Genomic DNA, 26,619 nt, shown 5'->3' on the forward strand with positions numbered 1-26,619 from the left:
TCTTTTTGGATCATTACAAATCAAACACTTCATGTTTCTTTCAGTATGCAGTTAATGGCTAACTATTAGTTATAATATGGTATAATCCTCAGACACATTGTTTAAGTCTTCATCCCTACAACTGTTGCTTCCTAAAGTCTTGCTGATGTCAACATGTAGTAGATTCAAGGAAATAGAAAGAAGTGTCAAATGCTCTGGCTTTTACATCAGGACGTTACCTTTAATGTAAAATTATGCAAATACAAATGGGTTGCCTTAAGTGTAATTACACATGGAAATGCTATACAGTATGAAGGAAGTGGATAGAGACAGCAATTATAGAGAAACTATTGCTCTACCAGGTCGGGATCAGCAGAGCAATAGTCCAAATATTCAGCAAATATCTAGAGTACTAAATGACAATTACAAACTTTAATCAATATTGCCTGATGTTTTAGACACGCATGGACGCCCCCTTAAAAAATAGGGGGGTAAGTACTCATCTTGATACATGCTCTTTCCAAGGTATGTGAGCATTGGGTTTAAGAGGGAGAGTTTAAGGCTTTAGCGGCCGGATCCACCGTGTGGTGAAGCACGAGGTGATCCCAGCCTACGGTTGTTAGGGTGTTGGAGCCATCGTGGAGCCAGCAGACACCTTTGACAAAGTCCTGGTGCCGCCGATCTCTAAGTCTAAAGAGGAAGACAAAATTATTACTTTAAACTGGGCAGTAATTCAATATTACAATCTTGAGATAGAAATAACATCGTCTTAATAAATAATAACAAGCAAATACTAGATTAACATTTTTCATGTGATCTGATATAAATTACTTTGAGAGAGTGTCATTTAAAGATTGTGGTTTTTGCTTAAACATCCCATTAAAATGACCAAGCATGACCAAACAATTCCCCTGCATTTCTTAGTATCCACTGGAATGTTTTTTCTCTATAATTCAACTAAAACTTGTTGATTTTACACTTAAATTCCTAATTACATAATTTAACACTCATACTAATTCACACAGGCAAATACAATTATTGTTGTGTAGACATCTAAACTGGGTTAGAACATTTTGGACAAATTGCAAAGCCCCATGATTATGCATTTTTAATTGATTACATTTTTTTTGATTGACTTAATTCTTAGTATGAAGTTAAAGGACTCACATTTCTTCCAGGTCGGAGTTCATTACAGCAAGGGAACAATCATCACTTATGGAGGCTAGCAGGGGGGTACTGGGAGGGGGGAAATTAGTTACAACTTTGTAGAGGAGCAACACAAGAGCTAATAAAACGTTGATAGAAATCAGAGTTACCTGTGTGTAGAGAAGGCCAGCCCATTAACTCCGCGGCTGTGAACGCTCACCAACTGGGCCGGCTCTGTTCCCAGGAAGTCCTTCATGGTCACTCTACCCAGCGCATCACCTGAGGCACAATAAAAAGGATCAGAACCACAGAGGCTGCCAAATAAATGTCTCCTTCAATCAGTAACCTGCTGCTGGAACTTACCAAATGCAATGGTGCTCCTGTGGTGGGGGTGCCAGACGACAGTGGTAGGGGAGCAGATTGACTCTACATCTGAGACAAACACAAAATCGACAATGGAATATGCATTATATCAAAAATTGCTTAAGATGTACTTCCATTAATTAAGCTGGACAGACTATTATAATGCATTTCAACTGCGTACGGTACAACTCTACTCAGCACGACTTGGTCTTTTCGGTTTTCCGTTAAGGGAAAGTTATAGAAAGTACCTAGTACTTTTTTTGGTACCACCTCGGTCAAGGTTCCAAGCATGCTGAGCGTATATCCAATCTGATACAACCGTAAATTAATTAAAAACTCTCCCATTGATAGGTTTGATAACAAAAAACCTTGCGCCTCTTGCTTATCAGTGAGAATGATAATGTAAGACATTATTAGGATGAGATATAGTAGCTTTTAGACTGAGAATATATAAAAAGGTAGTTGGATAGCTAAATGTTTGATTAAATAGTACAGCAAAAAAGTCACTTTCACACATTCCCTGATCTGGGACACACCTTCCGGCGCAGACTGAAAACTCATCTCTTTCGACTCCACCTCGAGCGATAGAATTACTAACAAAGAACTGCTAACAGAGCACTTATATACTAATAAAGGACTGGCCTATCTATAGCCAGTTGAGTAGCACTTGAAATGCTTGGCTCTATGAAACCTGATGTACTTTATGATTCTGTTTTCTTCAAGGTTGTGTCTTCCTGGTCGAATGTACTTATTGTAAGTCGCTTTGGATAAAAGCGTCAACTAAATGTAATGTAATCTTGACAGAGATATGCTCAGACAGAGTGCCCATAGTGTGAGTGGGTGAACTATTAAGTACACACCGCAGATTTTAAGAAATAGCAGCCTAGGAAACTATGCCAAGCACTGCACATTTTAAGTAAGTTTGAATGGTACCAAAAGTGAGTCGAGTCGAGCAATGACAATTTGGCATTAGACTTAGGGATCAATAGACACCAGACGATGGCTCGTTAGCTCAGCCAGACATCATGGACTATCTAGATTGTTAGACATTTGTCTGTCAGCGATACTATTTTCCACTGTAGCACCAACAAAAATTCCTGTTTCGTCAATAACCTGTCAAAAATATCAGGAGCTGTTTTTTAAAATTGGGACGTGTTGCTCACCTATTCTTGAGGCTGGTTTGTCTGGCTTCCTCCTGTCCCACATCAGCACACGGCCATCCTGAGGGAAAGCCGATAACAGGTTGAGTTTGACTGAAGACAAGTTTAGACATGAAATTATCCCTCTGCACTTCATTAATGCAGGACTTTAATTCACAGCATTAATAGTATCATAACAAAAGATGAAACATCACGCTCAAAATGTAGTTCAGGCAGTCAATGTTTGTTAGGTGTTGTGTTCACAACAATATGTGCCAACTGAAGATCAGTATCATACCTGACCACAGGAGACGAAGATAGACTCATCTGTCGGACTGCAGGCAACACAACTGACTGGCTGCGTGTGCCCTGGAGGAAGAAAAAAGTGGGGACAGGTATGGCTTTTACCATCTTTATGAATGAACATTTCCTTTTTTAAATTAGGGCTGTCATTTTTTAATTTTTGTATTACTGGTCACATGGACACAACTACATGTCCGTCTTGTTATACAATGAAACTTCTTGTATTTCAGAGAAAAGCAAACAGTTCTTAAAAACTAACTGAATATTATTTTAAAATAACATTTCTAGTATATAGATATTCTGAGAGCAGTTTTAAGATATTCCTTTACCATGGTAGGTAGTAAGGGCCATATCCTGAGTGAGATCCCAGACTTTAATTCTGCAGTGAACGGCAGGGGAAGAGATGCATTGTTATTAGAGTTGCAACAACAATAAGCACCAATTATTTTTGAAAATGTGTTAAATGTTTATTTAAATGTTACTGCAAAAATGTCAGAAAATGCTTTTCAATATCGAGATGCCTTCTCTTTTATCCGTTTCATATCATATTTAACTGAATAGGGTTTAGGATAAAATAAGACATTTAAAAAAAGACAAATGATTAGTCTAGAAAATACTATACAGATTAATGAATAATACAAAATAATTGTTACAGGCAGACCTTATTGTGATAAGAAAGGTGAGAGAAAAAAAGTGAAAAAAATCCTAATGCTGAAGTTTTACAACATGTTTCTGTTCTGGATGTGTGCGTGTACTTAGAAAAAATGATGTCTCACCGACAGTCCATGCTTCCAGTGACAGCACCACTTCCTCCACTGATTGGGCTCACTGTTGTGACAATGTGGTCATGCTCATGTTTGGTGAAGCGATTCACTAGCAGGCGTTCATCCTCTGCTAATTCCCAGAGCTCCAAGGCACCTGAGAAAGAACCAATTCAATAAACTCTAGTTAAGCACGTAAAGACGATTGCTTGATTCGTAACTGCTGCAAATGTTTTTCTTACCGGAGTCTGATGCAACAAGAATACCCTTTTCTGATACCCATTTGACATCTGTGACTCCAGCCTCAGTTTGCACACCAGCTTTGCAGAGTCCCTCATTGGGGGCCTGCTCAGGGTCGCTGTAGATCCAAACAGATCCCTGCCAGTTTCTGCCAGAGAGGCTGGAGGCACCGAGCAGGAGAGTGCCATCTGTGAAGAGAGCCAATAAGGAAAGACATTAATAAAAAAAAAACAAAAAAAAAAAACATAATTCTAGGCCACAGAAAAATAAAATGACTTAACAGTCACTATGTTCAAAAATGGCTAGTCTCCAATCCACCAAGTAGTTCATATTCAAGCTGTACATTGCAATGGGTTTCTCAATAACGAGCCACCTGCAGCCACTGACCTAGTGTGCATATGCAGCTTTTAAAAACAATGAAATGTATATTGTTTATACACCTAATCACGAGGGGAGGGAAGCCTTCATATCAGTACATACGCATATATACTCAATAATAATAATAACTACGTAGCGTGTACATTTCTAGCTTGCCTCTCACCTGCTCTGTACTGCGCGCAGCTCAGATGCTTCTCCATGCACGCTGGAGCATTGGGAGGTATGTTCCAACAGTTATCCTTGATCATGCTAGTATCCACTGCACTTTTCATTCAGGCTACGCACTTTTTTTCAATGACTACAGCTATAGTTTTCCAAACCAATTTAGCACGATTTTAACGTTAGCTAGCTAGCTGTTACAGTTTGCCTGAGGACCGGGTTCGTCTTTGGTTGAGTTAGGAAAGGTAACTAACAAGTTGGCTTGCTTTAGCTAAATATTGCTTAAGATTTCGTTCAAACAATGAATGAACGACTGAACAGCAACCATTAATGTATGCAACACATGGGAGCGATGAACAGACACTTCCTGGTCTCTTCTTCTTCTTTGGTGTTTTACGGCAGTTTTCTTCCACAATGATGTATTACTGCCACCTGCAGGTTTAACATTTTTCTCATGTCTTAATTTTAAAGTTGTCTTTATGAAATGCATTCCTTAAGCTCTGTCTCCTCTCCTCACTCTGATATATGTTTCTAAAGTTGTCTGCTAACTTCCCTATTTTCTATAACCGTGCCATAATTTTTTTTTTGTCCTGCATAAATGTCCTGCATGATAAAGATATACTCTCTCAGACTAATGACATAGATTTCCACAACCCATTCAATGTTTTCTAATTATACTACATTAGAACTATACTATAAATAGGTTGTGCTGTGTTATTGAAGTCCCAGTATTCCTGCAAGTTTCGTATGCATCATAATCCTTTATTGTTGGTTAAACCTCTGCTTTACTTAACGGTAGTGGTATTTCAGATAATTATTATTTTTCAAAACAGTTACATACAGAATGATATAAAGATGACATACACCTCATTCTATCTCCTCATTCCCTTCCACCCCTTCACAGAAATATTCAATTTCCTATAGTCTATGTCCATCCATCCATCCATCTTCTCCCGCTTATCCGTGGTCGGGTCGCGGGGGTAGCAGTTCCAGCAGAGAGCCCCAAACTTTCTTTTCCCTGGCGACATCAACCAGCTCTGACTGAGGGATCCCAAGGCGCTCCCAGGCCAGCGAAGAGATATAATCCCTCCACCTGGTCCTAGGTCTACCCCTTGGTCTCTTCCCAGCTGGATGTGCCTGGAACACCTCCCTAGGGAGGCGCCCAGGTGGCCTCCTAACTAGGTGCCGGAACCACCTCAACTGGCTCCTTTCGACGCGAAGGAGGAGCGGCTCAACTCCGAGTCCCTCCCTGATGACCGAACTTCTCACCTTATCCCTAAGGGAGACACCAGCCACCCTGCGGAGAAAACCCATCTCGGCCGCTTGTATCCGCGATCTCGTTCTTTCGGTCATGACCCATCCTTCATGACCATAGGTGAGGGTAGGAACGAAAATGGCCCAGTAGACAGAGAGCTTTGCCTTCTGGCTCAGCTCCCTTTTCGTCACAACGGTCACCCTGCGGAGAAAACCCATCTCGGCCGCTTGTATCCGCGATCTCGTTCTTTCGGTCATGACCCATCCTTCATGACCATAGGTGAGGGTAGGAACGAAAATGGCCCAGTAGACAGAGAGCTTTGCCTTCTGGCTCAGCTCCCTTTTCGTCACAACGGTGCGGTAAAGCGACTGCAGTACCGCTTCCGCTGCTCCGATTCTCCGGCCCATCTCACGCTCCATTGTTCCCTCACTCGAGAACAAGAGTGAGGGCGTATAGTCTATGTATCAAATGATTTTGCAACTCGATTTTGACAGGAAAAGCAACTGGAGACTTCTAGAATTGTGTGAGTAACATTCTGTTTTTAGACTTCTCTGTTTCGGTGTGTGTACTCTGTATAAATGCTCTGTAGTTGATCTGACTGAAATTGTGATTTTAAATCTCAAAACCGCTACAGTATCTGTCAGGCAGAAACTTGGGACAGGTAATTTGACTGAAACCTTAAAACTGAACTAACTGACTGCTAGGGTTAACTTTGATTTAAACATTTGTAGAATACTAAGAGCTTTATTGAGTAGGTGTAACTGTATTAAGGGTTAAACTCATAACTTTATAACTTAGGGTTTAATGTAATTGACTTAAAAGACAATAACAACTCAGGAGGGAGCCAGTCTCGATTTCCTTTTGAGGGCCACCAGCTGCAGAGAGTTAACTAATTAAAGGGACGTGGCCCCACAGCTGTGAGAACTCAGTAATCAGGTGTCCATTTTAGGTAGCACTTTCCTGGAGCGTCAGACAGGCTAAGACATTAGAGTCCTGCAGGAGTCAAAGAGGAGGCAAATCCTACTTGTCGCTAGTGTTTTATTTTATTTGGTTGTTTAACCCCTCATGCTATAATCATGTGTATGTTCTCCATTCCTGTTTATGTGTCTTCTCGCAATTATCACTGGCCCCGTGTATCGCCTAATCGCTATAACCGGCCTGGTCTCGTCTATCCCACATGCTCCACTGAGATCCAACATCTAGTTTCAGGCGGCCTGTGGAACTGCCAGTCAGCTGTTCCTAAGGCTGACTTCATCTCTGGCTACGCTTCCCTGCAGTCTCTGGATTTCCTTGCTCTCACTGAAACGTGGATTACTCCATCCAACACATCCACCCCAGCAGCTCTCTCCACAGCATATTCCTTCTCCCATACACCCAGACCCACTGGCAGAGGAGGTGGCACTGGTCTCCTGCTCTCTCCCAAATGGAGCTTTTCCCTCTTCAAGCTACCTAACTTCACTCCTTCCACCTTTGAATTCCATGCTGTCACAGTAACCCATCCTATACAATTAACCATTGTTGTTCTCTACCGTCCACCAGGCACCTTGGGGGACTTCTTGGAGGAATTAGATAATCTCCTCTCACACATCCCTGAAACTGGTCCTCCCGCTGTACTTCTCGGAGACTTCAACCTCCAGACAGGGCAGATAGACGAACTAACATCTCTGTTAACCACCTTTGCTTTCTCACTGTCTCCGTCCCCACCAACTCATAAAGCTGGCAATGTCCTTGATCTCATATTCTCAAGGAACTGCGCTACTTCTAACCTCTCTGTAAACCCGCTCCACACATCCGATCACTTCTTCATTTCATTCTCTCTACCCCTTTCCAAACATAACAAACTAATCTCTTCTCATCCTGCACCTGTCCGCCGTAACCTTTGTTCCCTCTCCCCCTCTACCTTTGCCTCATCGGTGCTCTCAGCCCTCCCTTCCTCTGACTCGTTCCAATTGCTGCCTCCAAACTCTGCTGCAGAAACTCTCCTCTCTACTCTCTCATCCTCTCTGGACTCTCTCTGTCCTCTCACATCTCTGCAGGCTCGTCAGTCCCCTCCTGCTCCCTGGCTAAATGATGCACTGCGTGCTAATAGAACCGTCCTTCGGGCAGAAGAGCGGAAATGGTGGAAATCCAAACACCGTGACGACCTCCTAACCTATCAGGCTCTCCTCTCCTCTCCTCTTTCTCTGCTTCGATCTCTCAGGCAAAAAGCACTTTCTTTCAAGATAAGATCCAATCTTCCTATTCCAATCCCAAAAAACTATTTCCCATCTTCTCCTCCCTCCTGGACCCCCCCAAAGCCCCTTCCCCCTCCTCCCTTCTGTCAAGCGACTTTGTTAACCACTTTGAAAAAAAGGTTGATGATATTCGCTCTTCTTTTTCTGACTCACCTCTACTCACTGCTGGGTCACCAGACCCTCCTTTCACCCACACACTGACCTCCTTTCCCCCTCTCTCTCCAAGTGAGGTTCTTAACCTCATTACCTCTGCCCGCCCTCCCTTTAAACCTCCTTCAGACTATCGCTCCTGATATTCTACTGTTTCTCACCCATTTCATCAACACTTCTCTAACTTCTGGTCACTTTCCAAACAGTCTCAAGGAGGCAAGAGTAAACCCTCTCCTAAAGAAACCCACTCTCAACCCGTCAGATGTTATAAACTACAGGCCTGTCTCTCTCCTCCCGTTCCTGTCTAAAACACTTGAATGCGCTGTCTTTAGACAACTCTTCTGCTATCTCCATCAGAACAACCTTCTGGATCCGCACCAGTCTGGTTTCAAGGCAGGTCACTCCACAGAAACTGCTCTCATTGCTGTCACTGAGGAACTGCACACTGCTAAAGCAGCCTCCCTCTCTTCTGCCATCATCCTTTTGGACCTGTCTGCTGCATTTGACACAGTGAATTATCAGATCCTCCTTCGCACTCTCCAAGAACTTGGAGTTTCAGGCTCTGCACTTTCCCTCATACCTCAAAGACCGCACCTACAGGGTTACTTGGAGAGGGTCCGAGTCCGACCCTTGTCAATTAACTACAGGGGTCCCTCAGGGCTCTGTTCTTGGTCCCCTCCTCTTCTCCTTGTACACAAACTCGCTCGGATCAGTCATTAGCCCGCATGGTTTTTCATACCACTGCTACGCTGACGACACCCAATTAATTCTGTCCTTTCCCCACTCAGAGACCCAGGTCGTCGCACGCATCTCTGCTTGTCTTGCTGACATCTCTCAGTGGATGTCTGATCATCACCTCAAGCTCAACCTTGACAAGACTGAACTCAATCAATCAACAACTTTATTAATCCCGCAAGGGGCAATTGGTTATGAGCAGCAGCTTATGTCATGTACACAGGCAGGAACATACAAGAAGAAAACACACAGATACACCCGGGAGCACAGATGTGGATAATTATAATAATACACTATAAATAGTTCAAAGCATCACAATAATAAATAAATAATCAAGTTAAAAGCCTTTTCAAGAATTTAAAAGTTTGAGTGCAGAAGGGATGAAGGATTTAGAAAAGTGATTAGTCCTTTGAGCAGGTAGAGCATATCTTCGCCCTGATGGCAACAGACGAAATTCATGTGAGAGTACATGACCTGGAGAGTTCAGAATGCTCTCTGCTTTCCGAGGAATCTGTTGGTTACAGAAGGAATTTAAGTCTCTGTTTCACGCCGATGATCTTGGAGCAGGTTTTAACAATGCTGTTCAGGCTGTTCCTGTCTTTCAGTGTAAGGCTATGGAACCAGCAGATAAAAGAGAAACAAATAAGGCTCTCAATGAATGCTTGGTAAAAACGACAAAGAATGAAAGGCCTGACAGAGAAAGAGTTCAGTTTGCGAAGAAGGTGCATTCTCTGTTGACCCCGCTTCACAATACACTCAGTATTCACATCAAATTTGAGGTGGTCATCGAAAATGGTGCCCAAGTATTTGTATGAACTGCTTTTCCTTCCGCGAAAAGATTGTCCCACTCTTGACCTAACAATCAACATTGGCACCTCTGTTGTTTCCCCGACTCAGACTGCAAGGAATCTGGGTATGACCCTAGATAACAACCTGTCCTTCACTGCAAACATCGCTGCTACAACCCGCTGCTGCAGATACACGCTTTACAACATCAGGAGGATGCGTCCCCAGCTGACCCAGAAAGCGACGCAAGTTCTGGTCCAGGCTCTCGTCATCTCACGCCTAGACTACTGCAACTCCCTCCTGGCTGGTCTACCGGCATGTGCCATCCGACCTCTGCAGCTCATCCAGAATGCAGCTGCTCGCCTGGTCTTCAACCTTCCTAAATTCTCCCACACCACGCCGCTCCTCCGCTGCCTTCACTGGCTTCCGATAACTGCTAGAATCCACTTCAAAACAATGGTACTTGCGTACCATGCTGCGAATGGATCTGGCCCTTCCTACATCCAGGACATGGTTAAACCGTACACCCCAGCACGTGCACTCCGCTCTGCATCAACCAAACGGCTCACTGCACCATCGCTGCGAAGGGGACCCAAGTTCCCATCAGCAAAAACACGTGGGTTTGCTATCCTGGCTCCAAAATGGTGGAATGAGCTCCCCATTGACATCAGGACAGCAGATAGCTTACACACCTTCCGGCGCAGACTGAAAACTCATCTCTTTCGACTCCACTTCGAGCGATGGAACTATTAACAAAGCACTTATATACTAATAAAGGGCTGGCTTATCTAAAGCCAGTTGAGTAGCACTTGAAATGTTTTTGCTCTATGAAGCCTGATGTACTTATATGATTCTGTTTTCTTCAAGTTTGTATTTTGTTGGTCGAACGCACTTATTGTAAGTCGCTTTGGATAAAAGCGTCAGCTAAATGCAATGTAATGTAAAAATGAAAACCTTTTGCTTGCATACTTTCCAGACCTAATGCTTGAAAGCTCTGACTATTATATTCAGAACAATTATGACACTCAGTTGGTTATTTTTCTTCAACCACTTGAATGCTGACATTTGACCCAGCATCCCAACCTGTTCCCGACCTTGCAAGAGGCTGTCACCAAACTTTACGGATGTGTAGTTGAGATAAAAAATAAGGTCATGTTTGATTAGACGTTGTGTCTGGTGTGTGTTATTGTTTTTATTGATACAAAAGGCATAGACAAAAGCTAATCACTCAAAAATGTGGTATAACCGGCCCTATGGGAGTGGCGATCATGAATCATCTTTAAGGATGTGCAAATGAATGAAAGAAACATGTCTTTCTCTTTCAACCCTTGGTGATTGTCTCCTTTAATGTGCATGCTTCTTTCTTTTTGCCCACCACAGTAGCATTGATATTTATTGTTGCAGCATGCATCTCTATTATCATACAGGCTGTAGTTTTTCTTCCTTTTCTTCTCCAGCTTCATGTTGGCAGACAGGAAACCTACATAAGTGCATCATGCATTTCTGAAAATAATTGTTTGACTTTTCTGTTCCTCTACTATTGCGCTTTTAAACATGGAAATACATCTTGTAAACTGCTGACAAAACTTCAAACATTCACCTCACACTCAATTAGACATGTCAGAAGGGACTGGGAGTATAAGGGAGAGAAGCAATGAAGATAAACCTTTAATCTCTTCTTAACCATTTCCTTGACTCTTTAGTAATTTCTTCTGACGAAGCACATTTCGATTAGTGTAAAGAACGTTATCTCATATCCTCATGATCACCCAATATTTGTGGCTTGAATATATCTTCCATTCTGGTCAACTTCAGAAATCATTAAAAGGAAACCAGGATTGCAAATTGTTATAACCAGCATGTGTTTGGTGATATGGCCACAGTAACTGGGTCCATGAAACCCTATAATATGAGGGAGAAAGACAGAATATATACCCAACCGCAACTGCAACTAACATCAAAGATTCAAGGGATTTGAAATACATTAAAAAGCTGTCTGTTCTGTGCTTTCATACATGGAAAAAAGCAGATATTTGATGATGGGGAAGGAGGGAGAACAGCTTGCAGATTATGCATTATGATATGATAAAAAACTAAGTATTTGGAAATGACTCGTTGTAGCTGATGTTCTAATATAATGCAGGTAAGAGAAGTAAAATCATAGCTTGTACAAAGTCTATGGTCGACACAAAGATGTTTAATGGCGAGGTGTCAAGTTGAATTGAACTAACAGGAAGTCTGATACGCTCATTGGGCCATCAGCAACGTCATAGGTTACACGTTTTATTTTTCAACAGTACAATTGTTTATTTATGCTAAAGTTGTACCATTATGCGAATATATATCAACCAAACACCCCATTAGAGTTAGAATAGGTAAAATAATATTTAAAATCCTGTAAAATGCGTTTATAACTTCAAGGAAATCATACACGCTTTTAATCTGAAGGTGAAGAACCGGAAGTGGCTGTTGAATTGTCGCAGCCTTCACACTTGTGTCTCTCGGTCTAAAATCGATGAGTGATTGGCTTTCTTGATTATTAAAGATATTGTGAGTCTAGTAACGTGCTCCCTGAAGGTAAGCACACCATAATGGCAAGTGGTAACACTAGAATATGTTCTATAAGGTGTCGTAGTCTCACTTTGTGCTAGCTTTGTAACGTTAGACGTTGTCACAGTGATGCCTTTGTCTGACTGTCTGAAGTGTTCAAAGCTAACCGTTATTTGTAGCTAACGTTAGCTGTTCTGAGGTAGTACCTGTGTGAGTGACAGGTCGGTAGGTCTGTGTGCTAGCTTACTGCTGATGTGTGCACACCGGACTGCAGGCTGTACGCAGACAGATGACATTAGGATTAACCTTTTACTACTCACTATTATGAGTCAAACCTCCAGATAGTCCAGCATCATTAGTGTAAATGTAATTCCAGGTGATAATAAGGATCTAGGGTTGTTGTCATCTTTTCTAATTTAACAATTCATAGCATTACACCTATTAGTGGACGAGATGGCCTGTTGAAAAACACCCCTGGCTTGCTTATTCCTGTTTTCCATTTGCTAGAAGAATTGTACTGTATGTCCAGCTGTCTCAAGTTCAAGATGTAATTGGGGGTCAAAGTTAATTTGGGGAGACATGAAAAGACTCCTCATGGATGACATGTGGATGTCTCCCCCACTCTTGAACCTGCTTCTAATGCGTATAATTTAAGCCTTTATGATGGGGTATTCTGTGACTTTAAATAAATACACTTCAACTTCACTGTAACTTAAATATTCCGAGGTACTTCTCGATTTCTAATATGTAAAAAAAAATTAAAGCTGAAAAGTACATTACCAGTATAACTTATTTTGAACTATCCCTTTGTGTCTTTATCTTATTCTGTTTACACTAAATGTTTATCCTTGTGTATGCTTTGTATTCTGGTGTTAAAGTTTCTCTGATGAAATGTTATGCTTAGTTTCAGTTTATGAACAAAACAGAAATACATACAATACTGAGATAGGGCTGCTCGATTGTGGCAAAAATCATAATCTCGATTATTTGGGTCAACAATTGATATCACGATTATTAAAAACGATTATCCATTTACTTTGAAAACATCCATTTATTGAATTTTTTTTTTTAAAGTATGTATAAAAAAAATAAAAAATAAATCGTTTTAATTCGATTATGTTGTTTTCATAATCGTTGCAAGCCAAAATCGTAATTGTGATTAAAATATGATTAATTGAGCAGCCCTATACTGAGACATTATGGACATATGTGATACAATTACAGAAGCTTGGGATAGGGCATGTGAATTGTATTATTAAAGGTGGGGTAGGTAAGTTTGAGAAACCGGCTCGAGATCGCTAGAATTTGAAAATACACAACCGGAGAAAATCTGCCACTTCCTTATAGAGCCCCTCCTCCAACACACACGAACGCGCACATGACCAATGAGGGCACGAGATAAGTTTGTGCCCCGATGGAAGGCTGACAGGCAGGTAGGTACTTTTTACAGTATTACGGCTTCTGCAGATGACATTTTTTTATGGATTTTTTTGTCAAAGCACTTAAGATATTCATTGCTATTGGGATGTTAAGAGGATTCCATGGAATATAACAAAAAGTGTATCTCGAGCCGGTTTCTGAAACTTACCTACCCCACCTTTAATGCTATATTGTTAATATAACTGTCACAATTCACATGTTATGGCACGTTTGTAGTTTTGTCTGTGTTGGTGTTTTTCTTGTCTTTGGGTTTCCTGTCTTATTGTGTTAAGTGTTCACCCCCGTTTCCTGCCTGTCTGCTTTCTGTCTGTTTCCCTCCCTGATTACCCGATTGTGTTCACCTGTTGTCCTTGTGTTTCTCCTCCCCTGCCCGGCTGTTTCTCATTGTCATGATTACCCCTTCTTGTATTTAGTCTTGTCTCTTTCTGTGTTCAGTGTTGGGTCATTGTTTGTTGGTGACTGAGTTCACCGGTGAGTGTTCCGTGTTTTGGGCATTATCTTTGAATTAAAGGGTTTCTCAAAAGTTATCTGCATTTGGGTCCTGCTTCCTTCACTCGACCGTGACAATAACATTGATAAGATTAACAATATATAAAGTAACAATATAACAAAAGAGACAATATTTGCATTATTTCAAATAATACATATAGAGATTATAATCTTCATTGGGCCTATTCTAATAAACGTTTAAATAATGAAATGAATGAAGCAAATATTCATTAAGAAAAGCTTCTGGCAGCTCTATAGTTATATAAGCTTTAAAGTCATGTTTGTCATAATTTGGCATTATACAATTTTAAGTAATGTTTGATCAGAATCAGGAATGGCACTCTTTTGAAATGAATTATTCTGTATTACTGTATGTGGCATTGATGGCAGCGCTTTCAGGATGTGTAACTGACTGCTTCAGAGCCCAGCAAGTCTTCGTAGTCTCTATAGTGTACATGCTGTTTGGATACTGTTGGAAAATAGGTATGTTATGTTATAGCTCTAATGTAAGATTACACCTGTGCAGTGATACTCTACTTGCTTTATACCTCAGGGGTTCGTCATGGCCTTGAAAAGGAGAAGGGCAACATCCCCCTCTAGCAGTGTGAGTGGAGGAGATTTTGACGATAACCTGTCTTCATCGCTAGTGTCTTCAATTGGGAGAAAGAGGAGAAGGACCTCAAACATTCCTACCGTGGATCCTGTAAATTAACAAATCATTTCAGTTTCAGTTTCTCTTTTTCAAACTGATTTCTACATATTAATACTTCAATACATGTTGTTGATATGCGGAAGGATGCAGACATTTATCAGTGTTTATTTCTTTGCCCTGCAGATTGCTGTCTGTCATGAACTGTACAACACCATCAGAGATTACAAGGATGATCAGGGTAGGATGTTATGTGAGCTTTTCATCAGAGCACCCAAACGAAGGTGAGGAAACAAATCATTAGATATGTTCATATTCAATTACTTCCTAAACTTCCCTTAACATGAATTAAACATGAATTTGTTAAATTAAAATGTACACATCCCTTTTCATTACAGGAATCAACCCGACTATTATCATGTGGTGTCTCAGCCTATTGACATGATGAAGATCCAGCAGAGATTAAAGATGGAGGAGTATGATGATGTTGAACAACTCACTAGTGACTTTCAACTGTTGTTCAACAATGCAAAAACATACTACAAGGTAAGAAAAATCAAATATATAATAATAAAACATTTCTGATTGTAGGCAGGAAATTACGATTGTGCACCGACATGAATATGTGTTGTTGTGTCTATGTAGTTGGACAGTCCTGAGTACAGAGCAGCCTGTAAACTTTGGGACCTTTACCTGAGAACCAAGAACGAATTCGTTCAGCGAGGCGAATATGATGATGATGATGAAGATGGGTACTATGCACATGACAACCCCGGAGGGTCCACTGAGGATGAGGTGACATACACATGACTGATAACACATATTTATTATTATTCTTAATTTAGCACATACTGCTGACTATATTCATATTTAGTTAAAAATCAGTGCTTCTAATCTGTTTAATCAAATTACAATATCTTAATTGTTATGTCTATTATGCTGGTGTTTTCAAACATGGACATATACCCACCATGATTGAACCGTTAGTTTGTGAATGTTTTAAATCCTCAGGTTGGCCTTTTTGCCATCGTCATCTAATCTAGTTTTAACCGGAATTTATTCGTTTTCTGACCAAATAATAAAACTGCGCTATACATCTCTACTTTATCTTGATTGACGGGTCACTGTGGTCATAGTTTACAAAATAAAAATCATTGTGTATTTAAGAAGACATGAAAGTAGTCACTGTAACCATAAACATCACAGCTGTATGTCTATTGAAGTAAAACATAATTTGAGAAGTAGGGTGATTTTATCATAGATTTCTACACAATTGGACATCTTGGACATCTCAATTTGACCACAGATGGAAATGAGCTATTAGCTATAATCTGGCATATTGCATCTCTTCGCTTTGCTGAGATTAATGTTTTTGTATACGTGGTCCTTCTATAAATAAAAACAAAAATACTTTTGCAACCACAGGAGTTCCACCTGCTGGTCACTTGAATAAATGCAAGTACAATGCACAAGATTGGGTTCACTTTTCTATCTTGAGGGGCTATGTCCACTTCTTTATACAGTCTATGCATACAACACACCTGGGTGGTTTGGTATACATCATTGGAAGTTTGCTTTAATTTGCATAGTCAAATATACATTAAAAGCGATGTAGTATCTACCTAAATGTTGTGACCACCTGTATGTGACAGAGTGCACCCACCTGCTTGAAAGAAGTCCTCGAGCAGCTCCTTGATGCCGTGGTGTCTCACACTGAGCCCACAGGCCGCCTGGTCAGCGAGCTGTTTCAGAAGCTACCCTCCAAAATGGTACAAGCACCTCAGTATGACTTATCAGTCAAATGTTGGACTCTGCTTTGATACGTAGTTTGCCTTTTTCATTTAGCAATACCCAGATTATTATGCCATCATTAAGGAACCAATAGATCTGAAAATTGTGGCTCAGAAGATCCAGGTATGCTGTTACATCTTCTACATTAAATATGCAAACATTTGAATGATGAAAACGTCCAATATATATATTTTATTTTAGTTGAATCACTACAGGAGCGTTGGTGCCATGGCTAAAGATATAGATTTGCTGGTCAAGAATGCCAAAACGTATAATGAGCCTGGATCGCAAGTGTTTAAGGTAAGTGTGTACATCAGAATATCATTGGTGCTAAATGTAATTTTCAGTGTTTGCCTGGATACCTAAGAGCTCTCCTATGTTCCTAGGATGCAAACACCATCAAAAAGATGTTCTCACAAAAGAAGTCTGAGATGGAGCACGGAGAGCCAATCAAGTCCAGCATTCGTATCAGGTAAATAGGAGACAACTCTCAGACTAAAGTGGAAAAAAGTCATGTTAACGTCACCACTCTTTTTCTCTGGCTCTAGGAATAGAAGGTCTGCCCAGGGTGACCGCCTCTCAGCGATCACCATGGCTCTTGAGTATGAAAGTGATGAGGAAGGCATTCTCTCCGGTACTTCTTTACCTCTATATCTTACATTCATCATGAAGATCCTCTGTACAACAAATGGTAATTCATGGGTGTGTCATTGTTTATTTATCTCTAATACAATTTTCTCAGGGTCCGTCCACTATGATGAGGGTGAATCTGAAGCAGAGAGTATGACCTCTAACATGGACATGAGTAATCCCATCTTCCAGCTGTATGAGGCGGTGCGAGGGGCCAGGAACAGCCAGGGCCAGCTGATCTCTGAGCCGTTCCTGCAGCTGCCCTCCAGGAAGGACTACCCCGACTACTACCACCAGATCAACCAGCCCATCTGCCTCCATCTGATCAAGTATGACAGAACTAGTAGTGATCTACGTTTGCATGTTTTTTCAAGGACAAGACATTTTTTACAACATTAAAAACTGTTCCATTTTGTGCCACCCTGAGTGGTGTCACCCCCTGAGTTCAACACAGATTCGATATGCTTTGACATGTTATTCTTTTAAATTGAAGTATATTGAAAAATAATTACATTTTAATTTCCATTTCAAAGTTAAGTTTAAGCAGAAAGGCTATTAGTATAATGTGCTCTATTAAGTATTAATGCACTTAGATGCACTAACTTAGATATTTCTTAGTTTACATTTTAAATTGATTTGCAAAATAAGCACATTAATATTGTTGTAAGTAATATTTCTAGTTTGCATGTAAATATAGATCTGTTTATCCATCAAGTTACATTTGACTACCCTTTAAAATGTCCTGAGAAAGTACAAGTTACTAAAAAAAACACTAGTACTAGTACTTCTTTATATCATTGTAGAGACTGTGAATTCAGTCTCATATTACATCTACTGAAAATTAATATCTCACATCAAGCAATTTGCTCAATACATGCATTTATTGTAATTAGACATTTTAGTTACAATATTATAGAAAAAAGTCCCTTTTTTAAACAAAAATCTGAAATGTCTCAAGCTTTTCAAACATTTCTTGGATCAAATCCCATTCTCCCTCTGCTCCATCTCTTCTAATTCATGCTTTAATCACTGATTTGTTTTATTTTGTTTTACCAACCTTCTCTTTTTTTTATTTTCTACCCCTACGGCATCACACACACTCACTGTACAGTACAGTTTTTCTGTGCCTTCCTTTCCAAATGTGAGAGCCCGTAATTCCCCACAGGAACAAGATGAAGAACAACGAATATGAGAGTGTGGAGCATATCGACTCTGATCTGATGCAGATGTTTGAGAATGCCAAACGCTACAATGTTCCTCACTCCTCCATCTACAAGCGTGCTCTCAAACTCCAACACATTCAGCAGGTCCGTCCCAACGCACACTTTTGACCAGCTCATATTCAAGAGGCATTATAGCCACTTGTTTCATATATCACCTGTTATCTGTTTAGATGAAGAGAAAAGAGCTCTTACAGAGAGATGATGATGATGGAGACAGCATGCTCTCCTCTGCAACGTCTGACACCAGCAGCACAAAAAGAAAAAGGTTTGCACTTTTACCTAATCAAATCTCTGAAGTGTGTGGAGGTATATCGACAGTTGATCCGCAATTTGTTTCCAGTCACAAGAAGAATACGAAGAAAAACCGAATGAAAACTCTTTTTGCCTCCGTGGCCGAGGCGCGAGAAGCTGGCACTGGTCGGAGACTTTGTGACCTCTTCATGGTCAAGCCCTCGAAGAAGGACTATCCCGACTATTACAAGGTCATCCTGGAGCCAATGGACCTCAGGACCATTGAGCACAACATCCGCTCAGACAAGTACATGACTGAAGATGCAATGGTGGAAGAGATGAAGCTGATGTTCCGCAATGCTCGACACTACAATGAAGAAGGCTCTCGGGTGAGATCTGTTAGATATTTGTATCTAGTTAACAGCAAGTCAAATTAACTTCATCCAGGAACTAGGAGCTCCTCGTGATGACTCATGATTGTTGTTTTCAAGGTCTACAACGATGCTGACGTCCTAGAGAAGATTATGAAAGACAGACGCAAAGATCTTGGGCCAGCAACAGATGATGATGACATGATGTCTCCAAAGTTGAAAATAAGTACTTAACTTTGTCAACCAGATTTACTTGCCTTTATTGAATGAAATCCAAGCTATGGTGTGAGTTTGTTTTCATTGACTTTATTTGATTTCAGGAAAGAACAGCATTACTCTGAAGAAGTCCAAGTACTTAACACCCTTGCAGCAGAAGCTGAATGAGCTCTATGAGGCTGTCAAGAACTTCACAGATAAGCGGGGCCGTCGCCTCAGCACAATATTCCTGCGGCTGCCGTCTCGGGCCGAGCTGCCTGACTACTACATCGCTATCAAGAAACCTGTCGACATGGAGAAGATCAAGAGCCACATGCTGGCTAACAAGTACCAGGATGTGGATGCACTGGTGGAGGACTTGGTGCTCATGTTCAACAATGCCTGTACTTACAACGAGCCAGAGTCTCTGATTTACCGCGACGCCCTCATGCTGCACAGAGTGCTGCTGGAGACCAGGCGGGACCTGGAGGGGGGGGATGACGGCCATGTGCCGGATGTACCACGCCTCATTCAGGAACTTGTCCGCAGCCTCTTTGTTTCCGTGCTCGGTCACCAAGATGACGAGGGCCGTTGCTACAGCGATTCACTCGCAGAGATACCTGCCGTAGATCCCGCAAATCCTGAGAAGCCACCACGGAACTTTGAGATTATCAGGACTAATGTAGACCGAGGGCGTTATAAGAGGCTGGATGTGTTTCAGGACCACATGGTTGAAGTGCTGGAAAAGGCCAGACGGTTGAATAGGTGAGGAGCTGTTGTCTTTTCCTATTTAATGCTTTGTTTTTGTGGTAGGATTATGTATTCAAAGAAAGCTTACATTTATTCAAACGCTATGTTTATTACAGGACCGATTCCGAGATCTTCGAAGACGCTGTGGAGCTGCAGCAGTTCTTCATCCGGATCAGAGACGAGCTGTGTAAGAACGGAGAGATCTTGATGTCTCCTGCCCTCAGCTACACCTCCAAACATCTGCATAGTGATGTGGAGAAGGAAAAGAAAGAGAAGCTCCCCAAGGAGTTTGAGGAGGACAAAATCAAGAGGGAAGAGGAAAAAAGGGGTATGATGATAAACACATTTGAAAGGCCACAGTATTTGAAGTTCTGTCATACATTCATAGCATATACTGTGGCATTATCTTATTGTGTCACCTCTAAATCCCCAGAAGCTGAGAAGAGAGAGGACTCAGTTGGAGGATCATGGCAGTCTAACCTGCAGCGCACTTACAGTCAGGACTGCAGCTTCAAAGACAGCATGTACCACGTGGGAGACTATGTGTATGTGGAGCCTGCAGAGCCTAACCTCCAGCCTCACATCATCTACATTGAACGCCTTTGGCAAGACGACACTGGTCAGTCTCATTATTGCACAATAATGAGATGTTTTAATTACAAATATCATGACAATAGTTGTTTGTGACCTGCAGCATATTCAGTTAGTGTTTCTGTTCAATAAGACTAATCCTTTTTAATCAGACATTATTCAATTTCCCCCCCATCTAATACATACAGGTGAGAAGTGGCTTTATGGCTGCTGGTTCTACAGACCAAACGAAACATTTCATCTGGCCACAAGGAAGTTCTTGCAGAAGGAAGTTTTTAAAAGTGACTATTACAACAAAGCTCCTGTCAGCAAGATTCTGGGCAAATGTGTGGTCATGTTTGTAAAGGTAAATACTTTTTTCCTATGCTTGTTAGGTTGTTTTGAACTGTTTCGATGTGTTTTCAGTGTTAATTCAATATTGATGGTGTGTTGGTTTTAAGGAGTACTTCAAACTTCATCCAGAAGGCTTCAGAGCTGACGATGTTTATGTCTGTGAGTCCCGCTACTCTGCCAAATCCAAGTCCTTCAAGAAGATCAAGATGTGGACCATGCCCCCGTGCTCAGTGCGGTTTGTTCCCAGAGAGGTCCCCCTACCTGTCGTCCGTGTGGCCTCCATGTTTGCTCCCAAACAAGAGGAGAAACCTCCCGAGGTGGTGGATGAAATCAAAATGACAGACGGTATTGTAGACAAGGTAAATACCCTTTATATTCCTCTTCCCAATGACAGAAAATAAAGAAGGCTACTGTCAGGTTAACTACCTGTGTTTGCAGGAGAGGGAGGATGTTCCCATGGATATGACCAATGGGGAGCCGGGGTGTCAGTACTACGAGCAGCTCTGCTACAACAACCTGTTGCTGAAAGTAGGGGACTGTGTTTACATTGGTTCACATGGACTAGTGCGCCACCGAGTGGGCAGGTAGAGTAAATAGATACAACTTCAACATAATATTCTGCAAAAACACTTGTCTGGCTGACATTCAACCCCATAACTCAGACAAGAAACGGTAGATTGTAGCCATATTTTACATTTAGTTGGATACTGAAATGATGACCCTAAACTTGTGTTAAACTGGAATATTTAATACCAATACCACCATATATATACCAATATATGAATCACTTCCATTTTGACAAAAAAAAAACATTTCATACTTTCATAGACTGGAACTTGAGTGGTTGCTGCAGGCAACAACCCTACGAAGGTCATTCTAGTTTTTGTATCTATATTGAACAGGATTGAGAAAATGTGGATGCGAGATGGAGCAGGCTACTTCTTTGGTCCAATCTTCATCCATCCAGAGGAAACGGAGCACGAGCCAACAAAAATGTTCTACAAGAAGGAAGTGTTCCTTAGCAACCTTGAGGAGACTTGCCCTATGACCTGCGTCATCGGTAACATGTTGCACAAGTACCGCTTTGTTTTCATAAATCCTGCAGTGTAGGACGTCTCAGTTATGTAGTTGATAGAGATTGTGTACTGAGACAGCTGTCTTGTTTCCCAGGGAAGTGTGTGGTGTCGTCCTTCAAAGACTACCTCTCCTGCCGGCCAACTGAAGTGCCTGAAGAGAACGTGCTGCTCTGTGAGAGCCGCTACATCGAGAGTGAGAAGCAGATGAAGAAGTTCAAGGGCCTTAAGCGCTTCTCACTCTCTGGGAAAGTGGTGGAGGATGAAATCTACTATTTTAGGTGAAAAACGTTTTAGTTAACTTGAATTAGCAATAATTATGTACAAAAATGACTTGGTAGTTATGCACTTATACAGAAACAAGTGTTGGCGGCATCAAGTCCTTGATTGTCTATGCTTGGTGCACAGTTTAATTAAAGAATAACTTATTCTTCCTAAAGGAGGGAGTCATTTGAAAAAAGGTTATTAATCCAGTAAATATTGTTTTCTGATGTCTTTTACAGGAAGCTCATAGTGCCCCAGAAGGAGCCCTCCCCTCTGCTGGACAAAAAAATTGAGAAACTGGAGGCCAAGTTTGCTGATATGACAGATGAGGAGCTAGAGGATCTTGGGGATGATGATGGCGAGCTAGGGGACCGGTCTCACTTTCGGAGGCACTCTTCCATGTCTAGTGACATGGATACCATACCTTACACTCCTCTGCAGGTCAGGGTGGAAGAGTTACAAATGTTAATATTCTATGAAAACATGCTGTTAGCATTCATGTAAAGACACTTTGAACTGTGTTCGCTTGCAGTCCACACCAAAATCCGTAAAGGGCCTTCCAAAGAAGGAGGGCTCCAAGCGGAAGATCAACATGAGTGGCTACATCCTGTTCAGCAGTGAGATGCGGGCGGTCATCAAAGCCCGGAACCCAGACTTCTCCTTCGGGGAGCTCAGCCGCCTCGTCGGCACAGAGTGGAGGAACCTTGAGGGTTCCAGGAAAGCAGATTATGAAGGTGGGGGGAACTTGTTTGATTCTATTCTTCACCTAGATGTTTGTGTTTCCGTATGAAATGAACACTTTTGCTGGTCTTTATTGCTTTGCAGAGCGAGCAGCTAAATTGGCAGAGCAGCAGGAGCGGGACAGGGCCCATCATCAGACGTCGCCTAGAGCAGGTACCCCAGTAGGGGCACTGATGGGGCGGGTCCCTCCCCCAATCCCCATGGGGATGCTAAATCAAAGCATGAAGCCTGTGTCAGGTAACCCCTCATAGATGCAGAGGGATCACTTAAAGGCTGGAATAAGAAGCTTAACTGCCAGATGTTTTGTCATTTGTTACAAGTTTCCTAATCACACCCATGCCTGCATGTGTCCTGATTTAATTATATGTTGTCTCTAACATCATTTCACTTATTTATAAGCCCAAACCTTGAGTGTTGTACAGTACTTTGTATTATTAACATCATGGTAGAATCCATATATCTGTATTTTAATGCAGAACATGAAGCTTAAGGTTGCTGTCCACTGTTTGAGGATTGGGACTTAAAGAGCCTGTGTGTAGTATTTAGGGGAATATATTTGTTACGAATGGGTGAAGCAGGTAGGACTCAAATGCAGAATAGCGAAAAGCGAGCTTTATTAAATAATAAAGCTGTGGCAAAAACAAGGCAGAATCCAAAATATCCAAAGCAGCACAAGGAACACTGACCGTGGAATAACATGGAGGGGAAACAATGAACCGACATGGAACACAGGGGAAGACTAAACTAAATACACAGAAGGGAAATCACAGAACAAGACACAGCTGGACAGGAGAGGAGAAACACAAGGACAACAGGTGAACACAATCGGGTAATCAGGGAGGGAAACAGACAGAAATCAGACAGGCAGGAAACGGGGGTGAACACTTTACACAATAAAACCCAAAGACAAGAAAAACACCAACACAGACAGAACTACAAACGTGACATAACATGAGAATCGTGATAGAATCGTGACAATATTAGCAGATTGAATTTGTTAAAATGTGTGGTAATGCAGACCACAGGCTGAATTAGGTCATTTCTAAATAAGGGTCATTTTAGACCTTATTTTAAGGTCCTGGAAGACACCACAAAATGAACACGGTTTAGCAATGATGGCTCATTGCAGTCTTGAAAATGGAGGGGTTAGCAGCAGGGTATTCACTTCAATTCAAATCTGCAACAAAAAACTAGCTGTTTCTAAATTCTACACACTGCCCTTTAAATATTACATTACATTGCATTTAGCTGACGCTTTTATCCAAAGCGACTTACAATAAGTACATTCGACCAGGAAGACACAACCTTGAAGAAAACAGAATCATATAAGTACATCAAATATGAATAAGTGCTTGACAATAGAGCATGCAAACAAAATGGTATTCATTATGCATATTTAACTTTTGTGCCTTTTTTATTTCAGTTCAAAAACATCATAATGCTCTGTTGATTGAATGAAAGCATATATATTAACATGTTTCTGCATGCTTGGTAGTGCAAGTAGTTGATGCATGTCTAACTGATGCATGTTGCTGTCTTGTGTTACTACTGTCCCTTCCTAAGAAGGTATGATGGGTGCATATAGGTCAGCTATGATGCAGAGATACGGTGAAGGCATGGTTAGTATGACTGGCATGCCACCACATCACATGGGGGTGCCTGTCTTTCCCCAACATCTCCTGCCCGTTATGCCTGGGTTTCCTGGAATGCCATACTTTGGTAAGAGTGCTGTCATAGCAACCCCACCTGCCACGCAGTTGCTTCCTGTCTGCCAATCTGACATGCTGGAGGGGCTACCTGTACCAATAGGCTGAGGTCCTGAAATCACTAGTCAGTTGAGAGATAACATCCTCAACTGGGGCTCAGCTATTTTTCCTGCTCAGTATCATAAGCCTGATATATTTTAGTTATAATATTAATAATTGGCATTCCTTATTGTTCTAGTCTATATTAAAATGGCACTGGTTAATTTCAGAAATTGAATTTAGTATTTCTAATTTAAACCAATATCAAATGGCCTGCTGCACTTCGTGACGGTGTCTTTATGTTGAATATCCCCACAGGTGTCAATGGCCCGGGAGGTGGTCATGGAGCAGGAAACATTCAAGGATCTCAGGTAATCTGTAGGCTCTGTAAACAGGCAACCATATGTAAAAGGGGAGCATAGCTCTGATTGTAAGCCCTTTTCCCCATTCACTAAGTATTTTATTCAGTAATGTTCTTCATAAACACAGTATTGATATTGTCAGAAGTATGCCTGAATCATAGAACATTGAAACAGTTCACACATCATTTTAAACCCTACAAGATATTACTATTATATTCCTATCATCTGTCTGGGATTAGAAACATACATTACACTTAAAATACTGCACTAGTTAAAGAAACATAATACACATATTACCATACAGTGTTGTTTGAGTATTAGTGTTTTGAATCATTAAAGAAGCATTCAAATGATTGTTATGTATTTAAATATGTGGACCCTGGTAGAAAACGTTGTGCTTGAAGCCCTAATCAACAGAACATGTAAAAACCACTATGTGATGCATTTGAAGATTTTCTGACATCCGTTGCAGATTGGGACTTCCATTATCTCAAGATGATAATGAAAAGGTAATCCTGTATGAATACCAATATTTTCATTAGATGGGTTCGATTGGCCAAGGGCAGCAGGCTCCCCCACCGTACCCAGGACAAGGCCAGATGGGACAGCCTGCGCACCAGCAGCCCTCCACCCCCATGTTCGTGTCCCCACCAGCCAAATCTCAGCGGCTGCTCCACTCTGAGGCATACCTCAGATACATTGAGGGCCTGACTGCAGAGTCCTCTACCATCAGCAAGTGGGACCACGCTCTTTCAGGTTAGTCTTGTTTTTTGATTACAAGTTATTAAAGTCACACTAGACATGCACTTAAATACATATTTTGTTCAACTCCATAAACCATGAACAGAATATAGTACATCAACATCATATTCAGTAACCCTAAAATGTTATTAATACATTAATGTAGAATGGTAAATATTCTAAGATGTATAATCTTAATGTTTTATTTGTGTACTTACAGTTCAAAAACAAGATGTGCGCCTCACTAAAGAGCAGGAGAGCAGACTGCCATCCCACTGGCTGAAGAGTAAGGGGGCCCACAAGACAATGGCAGATGCACTTTGGCGACTCCGTGACCTGATGCTGCGAGACACCTTAAACATACGCCAGACGCACAACCTGTAGCATGCCCGTATTCTGAGCCTCTGTTGCCGCTGTTCCTGTGAGACAGGCAGGGGGCAAGCTCACTAAAAGTGTTAACTTTGTGTTGTTGTTTAAAAATGGGTTTGTAGTTTTAAAAGCTCACTGTGTTTGAAGCTGTTTTTTGTTTTACATTTCAGATATATTGTTCTAAGTGCATTATTGTTAATGGCTGTCATTCTGTGTTGAATGCCTTTATGCTTTCACGATTAAAATGTGAAGAGCTCAATGTGGCTGTATTCATTCACTTAGTATGACCAACTGTACGAGGATACAGAATTTAATATCGATCATTTTAAATCCAGTTTACAACACAAACACTCACTGACATACCACTCGTTTATTTTTGGTAGTTTAGAATACAAAGGTAATAAACAAACAGTCAAACAATATTGTACACACAATATTACATACAAAGTAAAT

At 41.2% G+C, this 26,619-nt stretch overlaps 2 protein-coding genes across 4 annotated transcripts; one reads left to right on the forward strand and one right to left on the reverse strand.

The window, feature by feature from the left end:
* Window positions 1-185: 185 nt before the first annotated feature.
* On the reverse strand, window positions 186-4,848 carry wdr77 (WD repeat domain 77). Its single transcript, XM_034082989.1, has 10 exons — window positions 4,473-4,848; window positions 3,934-4,119; window positions 3,707-3,848; window positions 3,260-3,309; window positions 2,926-2,996; window positions 2,652-2,709; window positions 1,489-1,557; window positions 1,296-1,404; window positions 1,147-1,215; window positions 186-669 (listed from the first exon to the last, which is right to left on the reverse strand). Exons 1-10 carry the CDS (start codon window positions 4,579-4,581, stop codon window positions 522-524), a joined length of 1,011 nt encoding a protein of 336 aa, XP_033938880.1. The 5' UTR covers window positions 4,582-4,848; the 3' UTR covers window positions 186-521.
* Window positions 4,849-12,119: 7,271 nt separating this feature from the next.
* Window positions 12,120-26,425, forward strand: pbrm1 (polybromo 1). Of its 3 annotated transcripts, none has more exons than XM_034083753.1 (30): window positions 12,120-12,205; window positions 14,661-14,810; window positions 14,943-15,040; window positions 15,155-15,302; window positions 15,402-15,551; window positions 16,409-16,525; window positions 16,602-16,670; window positions 16,749-16,847; window positions 16,934-17,019; window positions 17,096-17,181; window positions 17,290-17,506; window positions 18,343-18,484; window positions 18,571-18,665; window positions 18,741-19,020; window positions 19,123-19,228; window positions 19,323-19,962; window positions 20,064-20,275; window positions 20,381-20,566; window positions 20,727-20,884; window positions 20,979-21,230; window positions 21,310-21,455; window positions 21,774-21,931; window positions 22,042-22,225; window positions 22,448-22,649; window positions 22,741-22,942; window positions 23,034-23,186; window positions 24,513-24,668; window positions 25,013-25,065; window positions 25,599-25,812; window positions 26,018-26,425. In XM_034083753.1, the coding sequence occupies exons 2-30, from the start codon at window positions 14,670-14,672 to the stop codon at window positions 26,179-26,181; spliced, it is 4,914 nt and encodes a 1,637-aa protein (XP_033939644.1). In that variant the 5' UTR covers window positions 12,120-12,205; window positions 14,661-14,669; the 3' UTR covers window positions 26,182-26,425. The 3 variants fall into 3 exon arrangements, with proteins under 3 accessions (XP_033939644.1, XP_033939645.1, XP_033939643.1); XM_034083754.1 differs by having other exon boundaries at window positions 24,516-24,668; XM_034083752.1 differs by having other exon boundaries at window positions 18,571-19,020.
* Window positions 26,426-26,619: the final 194 nt, after the last annotated feature.

This window comes from Pseudochaenichthys georgianus, chromosome 5 (assembly GCF_902827115.2).
Source record: "Pseudochaenichthys georgianus chromosome 5, fPseGeo1.2, whole genome shotgun sequence".
Classification (NCBI taxonomy): Eukaryota; Metazoa; Chordata; class Actinopteri; order Perciformes; family Channichthyidae; genus Pseudochaenichthys; species Pseudochaenichthys georgianus.